This window comes from Myotis lucifugus, unplaced genomic scaffold, assembly GCF_000147115.1.
Source record: "Myotis lucifugus unplaced genomic scaffold, Myoluc2.0 scaffold_197, whole genome shotgun sequence".
NCBI lineage: Eukaryota > Metazoa > Chordata > Mammalia > Chiroptera > Vespertilionidae > Myotis > Myotis lucifugus.
This window is the reverse complement of record NW_005871245.1, coordinates 707,055-728,972: the sequence shown is the minus strand read 5'-3', so window position 1 is coordinate 728,972 and position 21,918 is coordinate 707,055. Positions and strand designations below refer to the sequence as shown.

General features: G+C 36.7%; 1 protein-coding gene across 1 annotated transcript in view; it reads left to right on the top strand.

The window, feature by feature from the left end:
• The window catches only part of EPB41 (erythrocyte membrane protein band 4.1), a 91,350-nt gene that overhangs the window by 22,161 nt on the left and 47,271 nt on the right, over positions 1-21,918 (top strand). The window contains 5 exon segments of the mRNA XM_023761024.1: positions 6,121-6,208; positions 11,240-11,392; positions 13,877-13,974; positions 16,846-17,018; positions 21,412-21,617. Of these exon segments, the coding sequence (XP_023616792.1) occupies positions 6,121-6,208; positions 11,240-11,392; positions 13,877-13,974; positions 16,846-17,018; positions 21,412-21,617 (718 nt within the window).

Here is a 21,918-nt window from a genome sequence, read left to right as displayed (position 1 = left end):
CTTTCAAGTGAAAATTGGAATTTTGGAAAACTTGTATTTGCCACCATGATCTTGACAAGTTACAAATATTTAAAGGCTTTTCTGATGAAGTTGTGGTGATTTTAATGGTGATTTTTTTTTTATATCATACACTGAAATGTGTCAACATTTGGAAAATGTGCATTATTACTCAGTGAATCAATGTTTTTCAGATATGAAGTTCATGATATAAATCATGCATGGGTAAAAAAGGTCCATTTAAAATGCAAGATAGATCAAAATAACACCGTATAAAAATGCATTAATATGTTTTCAGATTTCGTATTGCAACTAACCTTTAAGAAACTGCCATTGTTGGGTTTGGGTGTAGTATCAAAGAATATTATTTAAAATAATTAATCCTTCCTTTTCTAACTATGTGTCTTTGTGAGATAACATTCATATATTATAACAAAGTCAACTTATTACAACAAATTGAATGCAGAAGTGGATAAGAGAATCTAACCTAAGCCAGACATTTTAAAAATTTGTAAATATGTAAAACAATGTCCCTTTTTTGCTATCTTTTTAGAAAGTATTGTTATTTTTCACACAAAAAGTTATGTTACAATATGAGTTTAGTGTTATTTAAAGATTTAGTAAATATTATAAATTTTTGTTAGTTTTAATTTTCAATATAGTAAATATTGACAGAAATAACCCACATAAAGCAGCAATTTTCAGCCTTTTTTTCATCTCATGACACATAAACTAATTGCTCAAATTCTGTGGCACAAAAAAATAGGTATAATTTGGATTCATTAACACTGGGCTGCTATAGTTGTGTTGGCTGTTGTGGTTTTTTTAATTTGACAATGTAAAGGAAAAGGTCAACTATTGCATGTTTTAAAAATTCTTTGCTTCTGATTTACAAGAGATTTGATTCCTTTAGATTGACAAATTTAAGAATTTCAAGTTATTTTAGTAACAAAATACGTTAGGCTTAAACCTGGTTGAAAATCACTGACATAAAGGAAAGCTTTTTGGAGTCCTCAATAATAGTTAAGAGAGTGAAGGGATCCTGAGGTACAAAAGTTTTTGAACCACTGAGTTAGGTAATAAGACAGAAGCATGGGCTCTGGAGTCAGGCTGTCTTACTTTGAATTCAGACACATTCCTTATTAGCTTTGTGATTCTTGGAAAGTTGCTTAAGTGCTCTAAGCTGCAGTTTTCTGATCTCAAAAATATGGGTGATAATGTGAATTTTATGATTGTTAAACCATAAAGTTCATGTAAAGTGCTTAGAATAATGATTAGTATACAGTGAGAATTCAGATGTTTGCTAGGATAATGATAATTCTTGTCCCTATTTTATGTGATGAATATGAGTTTGGGTTTAGAGAACACCTCTTTGGAACTTAACAGAATTTAAACCCCAGAAGGTGAAGTGATTTGAGGAGCAATGGATATGGTTCAGTTGATGTTCTGTTAGATACACGGGTAGATTGAGCAATAGTGGATCTCCATGACTAGAACATTTTGCAGTCTGTCATCTTGGAATTTACTTCCTCCTTTTTAGAACAATTTGTAACCCTCACAAACAGAAAGCCAATTTGATTATATATAGGAGGTTTGTTTTTTGTTTTTTGTTTTGTTAATCCTCACCTGAGGATATTTTTTCCATGGATTTTTTTTAGAGAATGAAAGAGAGGGGAGAGACACAGAGAGAGAAACATCAATGTGAGAGGGCCGGGGATCGAGCCTGCCACCGAGGTACATGCCCTTGGCCGGAATCGAACTGGGGACCCTTCAGTCCGCAGGTTGATGCTCTGTCCACTGAGCCAAACCATCTAAGGCCAAATGGAGATTTTAATTATGTCCAAACACATGACATTTTAACCAATACAAAGAAACTTCTGCTTGGGCAGAAGCATGTACTAGGCATGGAAAAGCACAAGCAAATACCACCCTGCTCCTCAGATAAGGCAGAGATAGCCACTTATATGGAACTCTTAGTAATGGCCCTTTGCCCAGACAGAGACTTTGAAGCTATAATTAACACTTTAAATTTACACGAACACATCAAGCTTTAAAAATTAATTGCCCTCCATTTATGGATACTAGGACTTGTCAGTTGTCCCCCTTAATTATTTGAAATCACAGTCCTTAATTAAGAGATGTAAGAAACATTATTAAACGTCTGTCACATAACACTGGAACTCACTGAGTGGCTATATATCCTGACCCCACTTGCTCAAAATAAATACAGGGAAACTTTGTTGTAACTTTCCTTTTTAATGAGCAAGAGTTAACCAGTGCCAAAGCTTTCTGGTTAGGCACTTCGTAGGCGGCAGTACTTTGAAAAAGTAAATTATTAGGTGGTATTTAATAAATTCATGACAGTACTCTGAATGGTTTAGAGGTATCTAATCTCTTCCCAGCTAATTTGTTATTACTTTCAAGAGTCTTGGAAAACTTGGGGAAAGCCATGATCTTTAAAATTTTAAGTTAAAAATACTTTAAGTTTGATATATGATATTACATTTAGAAAATGTTATATTTACATGCACAGATGTCTGTGGATGGTGGGATTATAGGAGACTTTTTCCCTGTGTTCCTAATGATACTTTCCAAATTTTATACGATGAACATATATGATTTTTATAATCAGAAAAGGCTTCCTTAAACAATTTTGTTTAAAAACTAATAGGTGGGACAGAGCAAGATAGTCATATGTGCAGAAGGGCAGTCTGGCTGGCGATATTCAGGCCTAAGCAGGGTGGGAAGAGTGTTCATGGGGATGAGTGTGCAGCCTGGTGTGGAAAGTCAGCTCAAATAAGATGAAGAGGGCTGTCATACGTTAGTTGGCAAAGAAGAGTGAGAAAGGCATCCACATGGGGCTAAGGCCTGCATCGGGGGGAGGGCACCCATATGGGTTGTACCTGATACAGGGTGTTGAAGCCTGAGTAGGATGAGGAGGATGGCCATGGCTCTAGCCAGTTTGGCTCAGTGGATAGAGTGTCCGCCTGCAGACTAAATGATCCCAGGTTTGATTCTGGTCAAGGGCACATGCTTGGGTTGTGGTCTCCATCCCCAGTAGGGGGCGTGCAGGAGGCAGCCGATCAATGATTCTCTTTCATCTTCCAAAGGTTAAGATTATGAAACAAAGATTAAGGAACTGTTCCAGACTGAAGAAGACTAAAAAGACATGAACTAAATGAAACTTGTGATGCTAATCTGGATCCTTTGTCTATACAGAACATTTTTGAAACTGGCTAACCTTGAATGGAGTCTGGGGGTTAGATGGCAGTAATGTATTAATATGTTCTGCCTGGCCAGTGTGGCTCAGTGATTGAGTGTCAACCTATGAACCAGGAGGTCACGGTTCCATTCCTGGTCAGGGCACATGCCCAGGTTGCAGGCTCAATCCCTAGTAGGGGGTATGCTGGAGGCAGCCAATAGATGATTTTCTGTCATCATTGATGTTTCTATCTCTCTCTCTCTTCCTCTCCCTTCCTCTCTGAAATCAGTAAGAATATATTTTAGAAAATATTTCCTAGTTTTGACAGCTATATTGAGTTTATGTAGGAGAATGTCCTTGTTTGTAGGAATTACATACTAAAATATTTGGAAGTGATGGGTCATCAGGTTGACAATTTACTCTCACGGTTCAGGAAGATATTACTTGTGATTATAGGTAACTTTTAAAATTTTATTTTTCAATTACAGTTTACATTCAACATTACTTTGTATTAGTTTTCATATTATAGGTAACTTTTAAGTTTGTGTTTCAAAATTTTTAAATTATATTATTTTAAACTAACAGGAAAGTTATATCTTTATTTTTATTTATTTTATTTTAAAAAAATATTTTTATTGATTTCAGAGAGGAGGGAAGAGGGAGAGAGATAGAAACATCAATGATGAGAGTGAATCATTGATTGGCTGCCTCCTGCATGCCCCCCCAGGCATGTCCCCTTGACCAAAATCGAACCTTTGTCCCTTCAGTCTGCAGGCTGACACTCTATCCACTGAGCCAAACAGGCTAGGGTGGAAAGTTATATCTTCAGATTTAAAGATCTCTTCTTACTACCTGCCCATAATACAGTTTTAAAGCATGCTTACTCAGAAAAGCATTTGACCACATAGTTTGAAATTTAAATCTATACTCAAATTGATTAACCCCATTATAGTCCCTTAGAGTTGGGGGAGTGAGTATAGGGAAGATTTTATCATAATTGTTTCATTTACTGTTTTAAAATTTGTCTTCAAATTCAAGTGGTCAAAATTATTTCTCTTTTATGAGCTGCATAAGGTACATCACTGTTGCAATAAAAAATAATAAACATTTATATTTTACAAAGCAGTTTCACAACCATTACCTAATTTTGTCCTACCAGTCACATTCATTCAGCAAAGACAAAAAAGTAGTTATTATATTGATTTTGATTTTATAGTTCAGATATTGAAGAAGATACCAGGTCACTACTTTTTCAGCGTAGGAGCCAGGATTCCAGTTCAAGAAATATAACTTGAGTCCTAACTAAATCCTGCTGCCTTAAACAAGGAGTCATAACTTGCCCATGACTATGTGATCCCTCAGGGCCTTTTTTTTCATCAGCAAAATGAAAGTGTTGGACTCTGCAATCTTCAAGCTCCATTCCAGCTTCAAAATCCTAAAATTCACCCAGCTAGGTGTGGTTCAGCGATTGAGCGATTTAGCGTTGACCCAGGAACCAAGAGGTCACTGGTTTGATTCAGGTCAGGGCATAAGCCCTGGTTGCGATCGATCCTCAGTAGGGGCGTGCAGGAGGCAGTCAATTGATGATTCTCTCTCATCATTGATGTTTCTGTCTCTTTCTCCCTCTCTCTGAAATCAATAAAAATATACATATTTTTTAAATCCTAAAATTCAAGCCATAGATAATAGTAACTACAAAAACCATAAAATGACTCTTACAACTATAAAAGTATATAACTTATGTGGGGTGGAAAAACTATAAAACTTTTGTATGTTTTTAATGACTTGACTATACAGATTTGTAAATGTCTTAATTTTCCTTTCTTCAGATCCATTAATAAATAGAATTCAGGTGTGATAGTGAACTTGTGAAAAGCAATTTATTCAGGGAGGCTGTGACATGAACAATTCTGCTCCTCTCTCCTGAGATTTTGTTGTTGTTATTGTTCCAAGGAACCCTTTGTTCTTTTTAATGAGGGTAAAAACAGATGGGTTTGAAAGAGACTTTTCCTCCTGTTAAATGAATAGGCCACTGCTGCTTTGTATAGCTTGAGGCAGTCTTATGGGAAACAGGCATTTCCATGATTTTTCTTTGGGGTTGTGGGCGCATTGTTGTTACTGTGAAGTTATATTTTATTGGTCTGAATTGTGCAGCACTAGGAGTGATATCTTTCTCTTCAACATAACTGCCCATGAGATCTTTTTGGGGGGGAAAAAGAGAGGAAAGTTAAAAAGGAGAAGGAAAGACCATTCCAGTGAGTATTTAGGCAGTGAGACTGATTGTTTTCAAACAAATCAAATTCATTATATGCCTAGTAATCAAGACATCTTAATAACAGAGAAAGCAGCCCCATTATCTACATGCTTCTATTAACCAATTTATTTTGTTTAGATCAGTGGACAGGAACACCATCTGTTAGATTTTTTTTTTCATCAAGCCTGTCCCCATTAAGAGTCTCCAGTTAAGTAACTTCAGCTGCCCTTCTGTTTAATTTTCATAGTAACTCAATTCAGGGGTATGGAGCGAAAAAAGCAGCTAAGAAGATATTGTAAATTGTACCATGCCCTCAGAGAATTTAATTTAGTCACCCCTTTAGCAAGAAAAATTAGTGGGAGGAGTTTATGTGTGTTGGGAAAAAGGCTGAGGAGAGGAAGGGGCAGAACTGATGGTGGATGAGGCTGCTTTAAGGAAATTGTTTAGTAGGGTTTTTTTAACTTTTTTTTTTCTGATAGCTTTTTGGTGGACTTTCTGTTGCTCTAAGATCTCTTATTTTAAGAGTCATTTTCCATAATATTCTTCTTTCAGAACTATGAACTATACATTCATATTGGTATATATAAAATGCAATTATTATACAAATGTTACTGTAAATGTTGACACTGTAACACTGAAAGAGTTTTAAATTTGTATTCTTTCAAAGGTCCATGACTCCAGCTCAAGCTGACCTGGAATTTCTTGAGAATGCCAAAAAGTTGTCTATGTATGGTGTTGACCTTCATAAAGCAAAGGTAATAACTTTGGCCTTTATTAACATGCATGTGTCAGACCTATGTCATATAATACTTCTCACTAACCTTTATCTGGGGTTATTATTATAAAACATTCTAAAGAGAGAAGAATTAATTCTTGTTAGACTTTTAAGTCTATCAATTGAGTCAATCAAGTGTATCAAGTATTAAAATGAATTGTCCCTTTGTAATTCCACCATCAGAATTCAAGTTTCACATCCAAGCTATCAAAATATATAACATCTAGAGCAAAAGAAATTGTTTTCCTAAAATACAGATATATTTGAAAATGTTGAGTGGCATCCATGTATGTTTCACAGCCAATGTCACATTTATCCGAATCACTTGGAGCATTTACTAACTATGCAGATTCCCAAACTCCTCCAAGATTTACTGAATTATTATGGAGAAAAGGCTAAATTTCTAGATTTATTAAACATCGCAAATGATTCTCACCTATGCTTGAATCTGAGAACCATTGGCCTAAGGTAGTAGTTCTCAAAGTGTGATCTCTGAACCAGCATTTAGCATTATTGAGGAACTTGTTAGAAATGCACACTCCAGGCCCCATCCCAGAATTACTGAATAAGAAACTTTGTGGGTAGAACCCAGCTATCTGCTTAATCAATCTGTCCAGGTGATTTTAGTGCACATGGCATGAACACTAGTGGCTCATTTGAGAACCACTGGGTTATGATATTGGAAACTTGAGCTCTAATCCTAGTTCTGTTTAATACAACCTAATAGAATGAATACTTTAAGGGCAGATGCTTGACTTCTCTCATCTTCAGCTACTGGCTGGGAGGTTGAGGAGTTTGTGAGGGAAAGGGCTCAAGGGATAATCAGAGTTTCATAGAAGAACTTAACTAGGATGCATGAAGAGGGGACTCAAAACTAGGTCCAATGAGAAACAAGCAAAGGAATAGGAATACTTGGCTCACAGAAGAGAAAGTTGGGTAGACATAATATCTGTCTTCGTGCATTTAAAGAATTGGTGTGTGAAATAGAGATTTTACTATGACTCCAAGATATAAAACTAGAGCCAGTAAAGTAAACTACAGGGAAATTCTGTTCAGCTTAGTTTGACAAATTGTCTAACAGTCAAAGCTATTCAAAGAAGGGATGGACTACCTCATAAGATAGTGATCTCTCTATTGTCAGAGGTACCCCATGGTAGGCAGTACAGTCACTTGAGTGATTGAACTAAAGTGACCTTTCAAGCTTCTCCCAATGTGAATATCTGATATCTGAAGTCTCTTCCTTAAGTTAGATTAATTCTATTATAATTTCATTGCATGTTAGTGGTTTTTCTAAAGATGTTGTTCCAGATTGTTTTGGGCTGGGCACTATAACTTTGAATCTATGTAATCTGTGAATCTGTAAAGTAGATGGTAGGAAGATGAGTAACATCAGAATAGCTATATTTCCGGAACTGAAATTGTTTGGTTTTGCTCTTAATTCCTGCTGGAGGCTGGCTATTGATTCAGTAATTATCTGGAATGAATAGAGGAGTCAGATAACAAGTTCCTTTCCCAAATGCTGTAAAGCAAATTGTTTCTTCAGAATGTATAATTGAGAGATATTGTTGTACCTACAGGCTTTAAGAACTTAAGAGGACATCTTCTGGGAAATTCTCAGTTACGTAGTCGTTGAATTGGAGTCATATAATTTCTGCTTCTCGATTGTGCTTGCACGTACACATGTAGGCACTAATATGTTTTTCTATACCCAACTGAGGAAAAGAAGTAGTCAAGAAACCTTTAACTCTAGGTTTTGATTACTTATCTAAATTGATTACTTATCTTAATTTCTACTCATCTGTAGAAATTAACTCAGGTGAAATTTAGTTTCCTTGAGTTACAGACATATAGATGATTAACATCTAATTTTTAAATTTTTCTCTAAGAAAAGAGGCATGTAAATGTGACTATGTTTTATCTGACTATTCTTTCTTGACTTGGGGATAATATTTATAATTTAATATACTTAACATAATAATTATAAGAACCTGTAGTTCTCTCACATTAAATTTATATAGTAATAAAGTTAACTCCTTATCATGATTTTTGAAAGGATGACCACTTTATCATAAAAAAAAAAAAAGCCTGGCTAGTGTTGCTCAGTGGTTGAGTGTTGACTTATGAACCAGGAGGTCGCAGTTCAATTCCCGGTCAGGGCACATGCCTGGTTTGCAGCTTCATTCTCCAATAGGGGGGCTGCAGGAGGCAGCCAATCAATGATTCTCTCTAGCTTGATGTTTCTCTCTCTCTCTCTCTCTTTCCCTTCCTCTCTGAAATCAATAAATATATATTAAGAAAAATAATTGTGCAAAATGTTTATTGGTATACTAGAGGCCCAGTGCATGGATTTGTGCACTGGTGGGGTCCCTCGGCCTGGCCTGCGCCCTCTTGCAATCCCAGACCCCTTGGGGGACGCCGGAGAGCCAGTTTTGGCCTGATCCCTGCAGGCCAGGCTGAGGGACCCCACCAGTGCATCCGTGCACTAGGCCTCTAGTATGCATATAAGATCTTTGGTTAATTTCTTTCCACCCCCTCTTCCCTCTGAGATTCATCAGTCTGTTCCACGTTTCTATGCCTGTGGTTTCTGCTCCTGTGTTTAGCCTCTGCCCCCTGGTGGTCAGTGCACATCATAGCTACCAATTGGCCGGTCGCTTAGGCTTTTATATATATAGACTAGAGGCCCAGTGCACGGGGGTGGGGGGTGGGGGTGGGGAGGGCCCTCAGCCCAGCCTGCACCCTCTCCAATCCAGGACCCATCAGGGGATATCCAACTGCCGGTTTAGGCCTGGGGATTGGGCCTAAACCGGCAGTTGGATATCCCTCTCATAATCCGGAACCACTGGCTCCTACCTGTTCACCTGCCTGCCTGATTGCCCCTGTCTTCCCTGCCAGCCTGATCACCCCTAACCACCTCTGCCTGCTGGCCTGATGACCCCCAACTGCCCCCCCCCCGCCCTGGTTCCCCCTAACTGCTGGTCTGGTCACCCCTTACTGCCCTCTCCTGCCGGCCTGGTCACCCCACGCAGCCTGCTGTTTGGTCATCTGTCCGGTTGTTTCGGTCATGACAGCCCCTGGCTTTTTATAAATTAGGATATATCCCTAAACCCTGGCCTCCAGGAAGTCATGTAGTCTACTGACTTAAACATATATGTATAGGATATGCAGCTACCATAGCTTCTGTAGTAATTATTTGGTGATTACGATAGTGATAGGTTTGAGTATTTTAGACCTCAGAGGCCAAAATGAGAACATTAATGTTTACTAGAATTTTTATATACAGATAAGCATTGTAAAAGTAAATTAGTGTCTCTTTTTGGAGTATTAAGGTAAGCCTTTTTAGAGGCAGAGGCTCAGTTTTATGGGAGGAATGTTGTAAAGGCAGATGAGGTGCAAGCTCTGTGACATTTCACAGTAGCTTTGAGAGGTAGTGATGGTGGCAATATAGCCATATTGCTTCTTATAGCAGTTGATTCCTTCAGTGTAAGATATTTTCATGTCTGTGTTTCTTGGACAAAAGAAAAGCAGATGTTCCCTCAGAATCACCAATAATGAATGAAATAATTGATATTACTGGTTCAAGATTTAAACCTAATGTATTTTGTTACTAAAATAACTTGAAATTCTTTAATTTGTCAATTTAAATGAATCAAAACTCTTGTAAATCAGAAGCAAAGAATTTACTGATATTTGTCATAATAAATTATGAATAGTAATGCAGGCAGGTAACAAACTCAATGTAAACATATATTGAGCATGCTGTCAATAACAGACAGTATTTGGGGTAATACAGAAATGATTACTATACAATTTCCACCCGTAAGAAATGGATTGTAATTTTTTTCTAGTTGTTTACCTAATTATAAAGGTGATATACATATAATTACATAATATACTGATTACTAGTAATATGTATGTATGTATGTCTTACCCAAACATATTTGTATATACCTGGAAAATAGGATGATAATCCTGGAAATTATCAAATTATTACTGGTTACTGTTAAGGAGTGTGGGAGGAGAGGGTAGAGTTTTACTTTTATTTTACACACATCTGTATTTGAATTTTTTACATACATGTATTAGTTTAGTGATATGTAAATGTTTTTTAAAATACATGTTTACTATAATTGGAAAATATAGAAAGCTAAAATGAAATGTTGCTTACAATTGTACCAACTAAAGAATACCATTGTTAATGTTTTGCTATATTCATCTTTCTTCTATGTATATTTTTTATATTGTTGTGATCAAATTATATATGCAGCTTTAACCTGCTTTATTTTACTCAACATTATAACATAATTATTTTCCCATTTATCTCCCAAATTCTACATAACCTATTTTATTTATTTTTATTTTTAAATATATTTTATTGATTTTTTTACAGAGAAGAAGGGAGAGGGATAGGGAGTTAGAAACATCGATGAGAAAGAAACATATGTCAGCTGCCTCCTGCACACCTCCTACTGGGGATGTGCCTGCAACCAAGGTACATGCCCTTGACCGGAATCGAACCTGGGACCTTTCAGTCTGCAGGCCGACGCTCTATCCACTGAGCCAAACCGGTCAGGGCATCTATGTAACTATTTTAATGGTCACATTATATTTCACCAAAGAATGGGCAATAATTTAACCCCGGAGGTTGGGTACTTAGGTTATATCCAATTTTTCACTCTTACAACATTCTGAATATTTTCATGTATAAAGCATTTTCTGTGATTTGAATTATTTTCTTGAAACAAATTACAGAAATAGAATTACTGTGTCTGATTTGGACATTTTAAAGATATTTGTGATAGGTAATAACATTGTGGGGGTTTTTTAATGTGGTAGAGTAATGACATTTTACATAGACCGAATAGTCCCATGGATTATTATGTTAGGTTAAGCTTTATTATTCATGGTATGCTTTGTAACTCTTTTTGGTTGTTGATATCTTCAGATTCTCTAGTAATAGCAGTGTGTTAAGCACTTTGCTCAAGACTGAACTGCTAATGCTTCTCTTTTTCAGGACTTGGAGGGAGTGGACATCATCCTAGGTGTCTGCTCTAGTGGCCTTCTGGTTTACAAAGATAAGCTGAGAATTAACCGCTTTCCTTGGCCCAAAGTGCTGAAGATTTCTTATAAACGTAGCAGCTTTTTTATCAAGATTCGGCCTGGAGAGGTATAGAATTTGTGTTTCTTTCCCCCCACCCCCGAATCAAACACAGACCATGTCTACAATATCTCGTCGCTTCCTTTTTTTCTTGTTATGTCATCTAAGAGGTCTCTCTATAGTTAACTATGCAGGAGCTGATATTCTATTTTCTCAATCAGTCCTGTAATGCTGCTTTTCCTCCTTGCTACTGGTTTTCTGGGCTTTTCTCTTTATGTAAGTAAATATACCATGGCCAAAAGTGAAACTTGCATTGATAAACTTGTTCCTTGTTTACTCCAGGTAAAATCTTCATGGAAAATCGTTTTAAATTGAGTAGCATGAGATTTTTAAATTGAGGAGTTTAAGTTACTCATGTTTTTACCACCAATCTCTTACTCATTTAATTAAAATGTATTTATATGCGTAGCTTCTAATAGTTACTGGGAATATATTCCAGGCTCAAGTTCTAGATTTTTAATAGAGTTGTTTAACTTTGTGTCAGATAATTCAATTATTAGTTGGTGGGCAAGTTTCAGGATATATTAATGCTGACCAAATTTAACTTTTATATTAAATAGTCACTATGTATAAAGGAAAATTGTTTAAGTAGGAATTAAATTTTTTTAAAAGTTCTACCTCCTACTCTGCCACCTACTAAGTAAAAGACCCTGGAGAAATCTAAGACTCAGCTTCTTTATCATTCAAGGTGGAAAATACCGCATATAAGCATAACCAATGGACATAAGACACTGGGGGGTAGGGGAGGCCAGGGGATTGTCAAGGGCGGGGGAAAAAAAGGGACACATATGTAATACCCTTTGTAATACTTTAAGCAATAAAAAAATTAAAAATAAAATAAAATAAAATGAAGAAGAGGTTTTGAATAAAAAAAAAAAAAGGTGGAAAATACCTTCTCTGTCAGGGTTGATTTGAAGATCAAATGAGAAGACAGCTGCAAAAGGTCTAAGCTGGAAAACATTATATTAATTTAGAGGGTTTTTTGTGTGTGTATATCACCATCTGCTGGTGGAAATGGCTCATTATTTGAGCATGGAAATACTGGCTGTTCAGCCTTAAAAATCTCATAAGAATGATCATTGAAGCATTTATTTAGTACCATAATTATTTACCTGTGCCTTTCACAGAACAATCTCTGTCTTCTGTCAAAGAGTTTCAAACCAAGAGTCATTCAGTCAACAGATATTTATTGAGGGCATTCTTTGTGCCATGCACTACTCTAGGGGGTAGGGACAGTGAATAAAAGTCCATTTATTTTTGTGGGAAGGCGCGCGTGCGCGCGCGCGCACACAAACACACACACACACTTTTTAATAAATTTGATAATAGAAGTTTTGGTTTCTTTAAATGTCAACTATATAATATATACTAAAATTGCAGATTTCTTATTTTAAGAAACACAACCCAGGAACAACAGGAGGATTTCAATAAGTGTAGTATTATGACTATAGTAGATGATTTGGAAGTAGCATGGTTTAGTGGAAACCAAGAAATTCTGGTTATGCCACTTCATAACTGTGAAACTGAGAAGTAACTTGTCTGTCCTCAGTTTTTTCATGTGTAATACTATCTAGTCATAGCATATTGGCAATAATAGGCGCTAGAAATAAATGTCAGTTTCCTTTCCATCTTAAAAAAGTATGCTTAAAGCAGACTAGCAGGATATGGTTTGCTTCAGTCAAAGAGGTATCAAGATAAATTAATGATCAATTAAAGTAAAAGAGAGAAGGCAATTAATAATTCAAGAATTGGTTAGAGCCAAAATCTTTCATCTTTAAAAAAAATTTTTTTTTAATCCTCACCCGAGGATATTTTTCCATTGATTTTAGAGAGAGTGGAAGAGAGAGGGAAAGACAGAGAAATATTGATGTGAGATAAACACATCAATTGGTTGCCTCCTGCATGAGCCTGAACAGGGCCAGGGCTGAGGATGAGCCTGCAACCTTGCAACCGAGGTAGGTGACCTTGACCGGAATCAAACCTGAGACCCTTCAGTCCGCAGGCCGATACTCTATCCACTGAGCCAAACCGGCAAAATGTTTCATCTCTAGCTCCTATTACTAAAAAAACAATAAATACGTAAAATTGCATAATAATATTGATTGATTGGAGGAATCATCTACTATCTCATTCCCTGAGCATTAAGTAGTCTAGTATCCCAAGTGCAAATGATGACTAAGAAAGAGCCCTGTCTGGACAATCAAAAGGTAACTTAATGATGACCCAGAAAAATGTACTCTGTATGTGTGTGTTTCTGAGCAAAATAAGATGCATAAATAATATAAGATGCATTTCTTGGCTTCCTTGTTGTGGAAAAAGCCACCTCGGTGAGTAAATTTCTTTTTGTAAGTAGGAAAATATTTTAAATATTTTATGCCTTTAGGGATGTCCTTTTTATTCTTGATGACCTTTTCTGTAGTACCATATTTCTGTGGTCCTTATCACTATAGTCAAATAATCCTTTATGTTCAATGTTTATTTGTGTTTTTATAGCAAGAACAGTATGAAAGTACCATCGGATTCAAACTTCCCAGTTACCGAGCAGCTAAGAAATTATGGAAAGTCTGTGTAGAGCATCACACATTTTTCAGGTATTGTTCTCACTTCAGTATTTTTCAAGGATACGTTGTTTATGCAAGTTTCTGTTTTAAGTCTGCTATTAAAATTCTCTTCTTTGAATGGCTGGCATTTTTTTTATTTAGCTCAGGTAAGATCGTCTTAAGCAAGACAAAATGAATCCAGTTCTCCTTTGGGTTGAAAAACATGCCTCAGCATTCCCAGAGCACCTTTCTGTGTATGGTAGTAGGAGTAGAGAAGTGAGGATAGGAACCTGTGTTTACTGGGGGCTCTGTGATTGCTCTAACTGGAGCTGAAATCAGTCCTATCAGGAGGAGGTACCCTGACTACCTCCACATGTAATTTCTCTAAGTAGTGCTTAACTACTTTCTGTGTGGGGCTTTTTAACTGAAAGATGAAAGGTATGAAGCTGATCATTATCTTGGCTCTAATCAACCCAGAAAGGGAGCACAGAGAACCATCTTTGAAGCTCAATTGTATCAGATGATCAGAAGAAAGTTTTCTTTCCTCTGATTTTCAAGAGGCCATATCATTAACCGCCCCCCCCCCCCGCCGTCTTCATTTACCAAGCATTTTCTCAGTGTAGGTACTGTTCTAGGCACTGAGACTATATATACTACAAGATAGTTCTAGTCCCTGTCCTGATAGAACATACAGTCTAGCAGAGAACACAGACCTTAGACAAATGACTGTATTGAAAGGAGAGTCAGCTTGTTATTGTCAGCTTGCCTTTTTAAGAAAAGTTCTTTATTATGGAAAATTGCATACATAACAACAGTAAAGAGACTAGTACAGTAAAGAGACTAGTATAATGCATATCACCCAGCTTCCATAATTATCATCCCAAGGCCAGTCTTGTTTTATCTATTATGCCACCCAATTCTGCCCACTACTTCCTAGATTATTTTGAAGCAAATCCAAGCCCTCATGTCACATCATTCATAAATAAACTTGACTCTCAAATGGCTCTCAAGAGAGAGAATCATGATATATTTTCCTTCTAGTTGTATTTTTCATTTCATACCTAGTATTACAGCACAGTGGACAGGAAGAAAAGCCAGGGAAAATAACATTTAAATTCTCACTTAAAAATAAAACAGGATACATTTTATACCCAATTAAAGAATCTTAATCATTGACTTTAAGATTTTTGTTTATGCTTTAATCATCCTCTTCTTTAAAATCAAACCAATAGAATAGAGTTTTTAAAAAGGGTAAGGAAAAGTAAAAAAAAAGAAAAAAGTTATTTTGAGTGTTTAATATCTATGCTATAGATTTCAGCTACAACCAGTGTATTTACTTGTAGGATAGCATATTTAAATCCATTGCATCAAAATAAGAGGCTATATTAACATGTAATGCTTCATTACATAAAAGAAAGTCGTATTTGCTGAATTAAAATAAACGATCCCCAAGGAAAAAATACTTTTTTTATAGTATTTGATGTAATAATTTATGTATTTATTCAGCAAACATTTATTGAGTGCCAAATTCATGCCAGGCACTATGCCAGAAGTGAAAAACATAAGGATGAATAAGTGGAGACCAGCACATAAATTGTTTCAATTCAGTGTAGTAAATACTGTGACTAAAGAGAGCACAGGGTACTGCATAAGAAGATGGGGTTCCACACCCTGACCGGTTTAGCTCAGTGGATAGAGCGTCGGCCTGTGGACTGAAGGGTCCCGGGTTCGATTCCAATCAAGGGCACGTACCTTGGTTGCGGGCACATCCCCAGTAGGGGGTGTGCAGGAGGCAGCTGATCGATGTTTCTCTCTCATCAATGTTTCTAACTCTCTATCCCTCTCCCTTCCTCTCTGTAAAAAATCAATAAAATATATTTTTTTTTAAAAAAGAAGAAGATGGGGTTCCTCACTGAGTTGAAAATACACTAAATAACCTATTAAATAGGTTACCAGGGATTAATTGAGTTTGGAGTGCATTTGACAAAATTATTCTAGTAGAGTGGAAAAAGAGCTCTGATTTACAATAGCTAAGATTTGGAAACAGCCTAAATGCCCATCAGCAGAAGAGTGGATTAGAAAACTGTGGTACATCTACACAATGGAATACTATGCTGCTGTATAAAAGAAGGAATTTTTACCATTTGCAACAGCATGGATGGAACTGGAGAGCATTATGCTAAGCAAAATTAGCCAGTCATAGAAAGATAAATAGTACATGATCTTACTCATTTGTGGAATATAATGAACAACATAAACTGATGAACAAAAACAGAACCAGAGTCATAGAAGCATCGAATAGACTGTCCAGCCTATGAGAGAAGGTGGAGGTGTGAGGGGGTAAGAGATCAACCAAAGGACTTGTATGCATGCATATGAGCATAACCAATGGGCACAGATAGCGGGGAGGGAGGGGGGGGGATTTGCTGAGGTTGGGGGCAGCCTGGGAGAGGTCAATGGGGGAGAAAGGAGACTTATGTAATGCATTAAGCAATAAAAAACTTAAAAAAAAAGGAAAGAAAAAGAGCTCTGTTACTGCCCAACCTCTTTACAGCTATGTGACCTTAAGCAAGTAACTTCTTTTTTGAGGTTCACTTTCTTCTATCAATAAAATGATAACAATATTACGAGGATATAGTGAAAATATTACAGTGCTACAAAAGGATTTTGAAAACCATAAGGCCCTGTCTACAGAGATATAAAAATATAAGATGATACTAGTATAAGTAAATTATACATGTTGCTTGGAGAAATGACATAGAATTAAAATAATGATTGCTTGATTTAAAATATGTCTTAGTAACTATAAGGAAACTGAAAATTTTGAAACTTTTAAAAATCTAGATTTTTGTCTTTAATCTCACAGTCTCAGTAGAGTGAGATTAAATATATTATATGATCATTATGGTTTTTTCCCCCCAGACTGACATCTACAGACACCCTTCCTAAAAGCAAATTTCTTGCACTGGGATCCAAATTTCGATACAGTGGCCGAACTCAAGCTCAAACCAGACAAGCTAGTGCTCTGATTGACAGGCCAGCCCCACACTTCGAGCGTACAGCAAGCAAACGGGCATCCCGGAGCCTTGATGGAGGTTTGTATTGAATTTTGGTGATTTCCTATGAATCTTACTCTTTAGGGAGAGATAAAGGAAGTACAGTTATCTATAAGAGAACCAAATTAAAGAATGTCATTGGTAAAATGAAATGGATCTCACTAATTATCTAAGTCAGTGGAATCATCTTAAGCAAAGAAAAACTGAGGTTCAGAGAGAGTAGTAACTAGACCAAAGTTCCACTGATAGGTAGTAGGAGGTTAAACACGACTAGAATTAGAATTCAGAACCTCTACTGCAGAGTGAAACTTAATGTAGTATATTGAACTAAAGCCTTCTTGAATGTTTTTGTTTGATCCTCACCCAAAGATATGTTTCTGTTGATTTTTTCTCTTTTTAGAGAGAGGAAGAGAGAGAGAGATATCATTTGGTTGTCTCCCGTATGCATCCCGTCTGGGGATTGAACCTACAACCTAGGTATGTGCTCTGACCGGGAATGAAACCCACAACCTTTCGGTGTATAGGACAGTGCTCCAACTAACTGAACCACCAGGCCAGGGCCCTCTTGAATGCTTTTAAATAGTTGTGTTTTTTTCAAGTAGAAAAGAGGAAAAGGGTCTGCCTCACTAGAGCAATCAGTTATTTTAGATCATTTGTCATGTGGCAATTATATACAGAAAAAGCAGTCCTATTATTGGAATCTCCAAATTTTGTTTAAAATAGGGAGAAAATAAATAAGTTTCGTGATTGTGTATTCTAACCGAAGATCTGTCTGAATTTTTCTCAGTATCAAGGATGTGAGAGCATTACTGAAATGAAGTAACAAGCCATATTCAGTTCTTTATGCCACTAAGAAAAGAAAAGGTGGTTAATAAATAAAAGTTCAGAAGTCAGTAACCAAAGTAGAGTATTGATATATCTGGTGCTCAGAGCATCTTCTTTGCTAGCTGAAGAAGTAAAACTGGTTCAGATCCCAGTGTATATGACAGAGTGGTAAGTCACAAGGATAGCTAATAAAGATGACAAGGATCTTTCAACTTATATTTTTGTTGCCCTTTTTGCTTTTCAAGCCGTTTCCATATATTCCTATTTAGTAACAAGACACATTTAGGAATTCTTGTTTTGCTCATGAGGAAACTAGGGCACAAAAAAAGTTATATAACTTGCGAGTGTCACACAACCAGGAAGTTAATCCATTCTTCGATTCTTGCCAGGGGAATACATTCCTATCATTTTTTGGAGCTTTAAACAAATCCCCAAGCCTGACTCTTAGATGTCTCATCTGTCTGTGGTGGACCTGGGAAATAGTCGTTTTTAAGATCCACAGCTAATTCATGTGGGGTCCCTCTGGTAATGGAACCACTGATCCATTGCATACCTATTGTGCCTGTACTATACTAGCAGAAGCTGTGCTAGTAAGTTACAGAGCTAGAACTGGAAGTTAAGTCTCCTTTTCCTCAACATGATGGTTTTGAGTTTTACTCTTTATTGCTATAATATATAAATGTCTAAGTTTCTGTTGTCAGAGGGGAGCAATATAATACTGGAATTAATGGGTTCATAAGATTATCACAACCAGCACTCCAGAAATGGGAAATAATTGAATTTTTCAGGTTAAATGTTCTCTACAGACGCATCAAGGTCTTGTATTAGTTAACAAAAGAATTCATTAAACTGAAGAGCCAAAGCATCTTAAAAAGTATTCACTACCTGCAACACTGTGAATATACTGAAAACATTGAATTATGCACACTAACTGGGTGAATTGTATGGTGTGTGAATTATATCTCAATGACCACAGTCACTGCCATGATTCTCTGTTCTGATCCATAGCTTGTAGTAGTCTGATTGAGAAGAGGAAAGAAAGTTCTCTCCAGGGCTCCCAGGTTATATTTTCACTTGAATTGCATATCCATAAATACATAATTAATTTTTGCTCCACATGCTCTTGAAATATTAACCCATAACAAAAGAAATACAAAGACTTAGGTATGACATTAAAAGTTATTAATAGTTGGGGTTTATAAAGTATTTTTATAGCCATTGAATATGCCTTCCCTGGTATTCTGTGGAGTTAATATCTTCCACATTTTACTAGTGATGCAACTTTCTGCCTCTGTTTCAGCTGCCAGTTTCCACACTTTTACCTACTTTTCCACATGCAGTACAGATTGCCAGGGCTAGGAATGCTGGAGACAGAAATCATTTGGCTCTGCAATATTAGTATTGTATTAAAACCAAACGCAAGTAGCAAAATAACACATGGTGAAAGCATGGGCTATGTTTCTGCAATGCCAGTCAGAGTTGAATTAATTCTTTGAGAGGAGGTGTGAATGCACATGTATAATGATACTTCAACACAACTGTGAGCAAAATATTTTGTCACATTCCCCTGTGTTGTTAGAATTGGTCTACCATCTGCCATTCTTGCATTGACTGGCTTAGAGCACCCATGAGAAGCAGGGACTTGCAACAGGGCAGAGTTTTCATCGAAAGATAAAGTAGGTTATTTTATTTCTGCTCTTATACCTGTGTGTCCTCTGAGGAATGATTTCTTTCACTGAAGATCATTATAGGGTTATGAGCATTTCTTTCTTGGTGTTGTGTATATGAAGTAGTTGTGAGTTTCATTTTTTTATCCGTTCTGATTCATGGAATTTTTTTTGTTTTACCTAATCCTTACTATTTATAAGTCTAAATTTATCAGGAGAAGTTAAATTCAGTCTACTCTGTTTAAGAAGGCAGAAACATGTGTGATACAAATTGTAAAGGTTTTCATGCAAAATAATTAAAATTTAAAAGTCTCAGTACATGCAAGGATGAATTGTTATCAGAAATATTAAATCATGTACAAACACACTGCAATCCTAGACACTGTTGGGTAAGTGAGATTTTACTACAAAGTGTATAGATGTTTTCTTTTAGTCCCTGGAAGACGGAAGATAAAAATCATAAGAGTGTGAATGATTGCTTTGAAATAAGCGATCTGAAACTTAGCTGTCAAATAGTCGAAACCAAAACTCTGAAGAGATCAAGATTTTGTCATAAACCTATATTGAATATTCTCTCTAAAAGGTTAGTTAACCTCACAACCTTAGCCTGTACACTCTGTATGCCAGTACCTCCTTCCACTTCTCTTCCCAGTTGTAACAGCCAAAAATGTCTCCAGACATTGCCATGTGTTCTGTGGGAGGCATAAATTACTCCTGGTTGAGAGCTGCTGGCTTAAATATATTCGAGAATAGGAGTTATAATACAAATTGATAAGACTCAAGGAGATGGTGGGACAGAACCTAAAAGGTTGGAGGTATTTCTGGTGTGTTTTTTTTTCCCAAGGACTAACAGCCAAACATTTTGAATTCATATTATTTTAATCACATGACTTATTAAAAAGGAAAGTGTTGTGTTCAAAGATTTACCCTTAAACAAGCATCAGAAGCATACTGTCTTAAAAGATCCATTTACTGCCCTAACTGGTTTGGCTCAGTGGATAGAGCGTCGGCCTGCGGACTCAAGGTCCCCAGGTTTGATTCCGGTCAAGGGCATGTACCTTGGTTGCAGGCACGTCCCCAGTGTGGGGTGTGCAGGAGGCAACTTATCGATGTTTCTCTCTCATCAATGTTTCTAACTATCCCTCTCCCTTCCTCTGTGTAAAAAAACCCCAATAAAATATATTTTTTAAAAAAAGATCCATGTACCGAGTTATTTTGTAATCATTCTGAGGAGGCTTCACAGAAGAAATCGAGCTTATTCCTTTTTCCTAGAATATACTTTTAGGTTCCTGAAATTACCTATAAGTGAATAAATCTTTACTTGTTTTTCAAAAAAATTATTTTTGTTGATTTCAGAGAGGAAGAGGAAAGGAGAGAGAGAAACATCAATGATGAGAGAGAATTATGGATTGGCTGCCTCCTGCACATGCCCCCTACTGGGGATTGAGCTTGCAACCCGGGCATGTGCCCCACTGGGAATCGAACTGTGATCTCCTGGTTCATAGATCAATGCTCAACCAGTGAGCCACACCAGCCGGGCATAGATCTTTATTTCAAAGAGGCTTCATGGAAGAAATAAGACTTGATTAAACCCCTTCTTTTTCTACATAGACTGCATTACAGGTTCTTGAAACAAACAGATTACTAAGTTACACAATCTTGGTAACTTTTTAATAAAATGAGTTTTCCATTTCTTTTCTTATTTTGATGTCAGCACCTCCACCCCTGACTCCTGTTAATGGAACATGATCACCTGCACATTTTAGTTTTTTTCTTATTGCCATCAATTACCTGGCTGAGCAGTACTAATGATTTATTTTTGTACCTTCTGTGTGATAGTCCACTGGACGCTGTAGCATTCATATGGTCACCTGGTGACTTTGAAGTGGTACAGTGACTCTTGCCTTCACTTATTCTCTTTTCCTTTTCTCACATAACAGCGGCTGTCGATTCAACAGACCGAAGTCCTCGGCCCACTTCTGCACCGGCCATTGCTCAGAGTCAGGACACAGAAGGCAGTGTGCCAGGTGCACCTGCCAAAAAAACAGTGGTTTCTAAAGCACAGAAGGAAACAGAGAAGGTTGAAGTGAAAAAGGAAGAAGTGCCACCTGAGCAAGCTGAGCCAGAGCCCACAGAAGTGTGGAAGGTATGTCCTAAGTCCACGTATCTGGCAAATTAACTTTCCCATTTAGAGGTGTTAACTGCTTGACCAGGAAGGTTTTCAAAGCATTAATTCCTATAGAATCCTTACAAAGTTATTTCTCCCTTACTCTTTCTTAAAGAAAGTATCTTCCGTGAACCTGTAAAATGTTTTCATAGAATGTTTTCAATGTCATGAAGACTGTGAGCTATTCAGAAGTTTTCACATGACCCAACCTTAACTCAGCTTTTATCTAAAAAAGAAATAATAATAATAATAATGTCCATAAAACATGGCAGCACTGTGA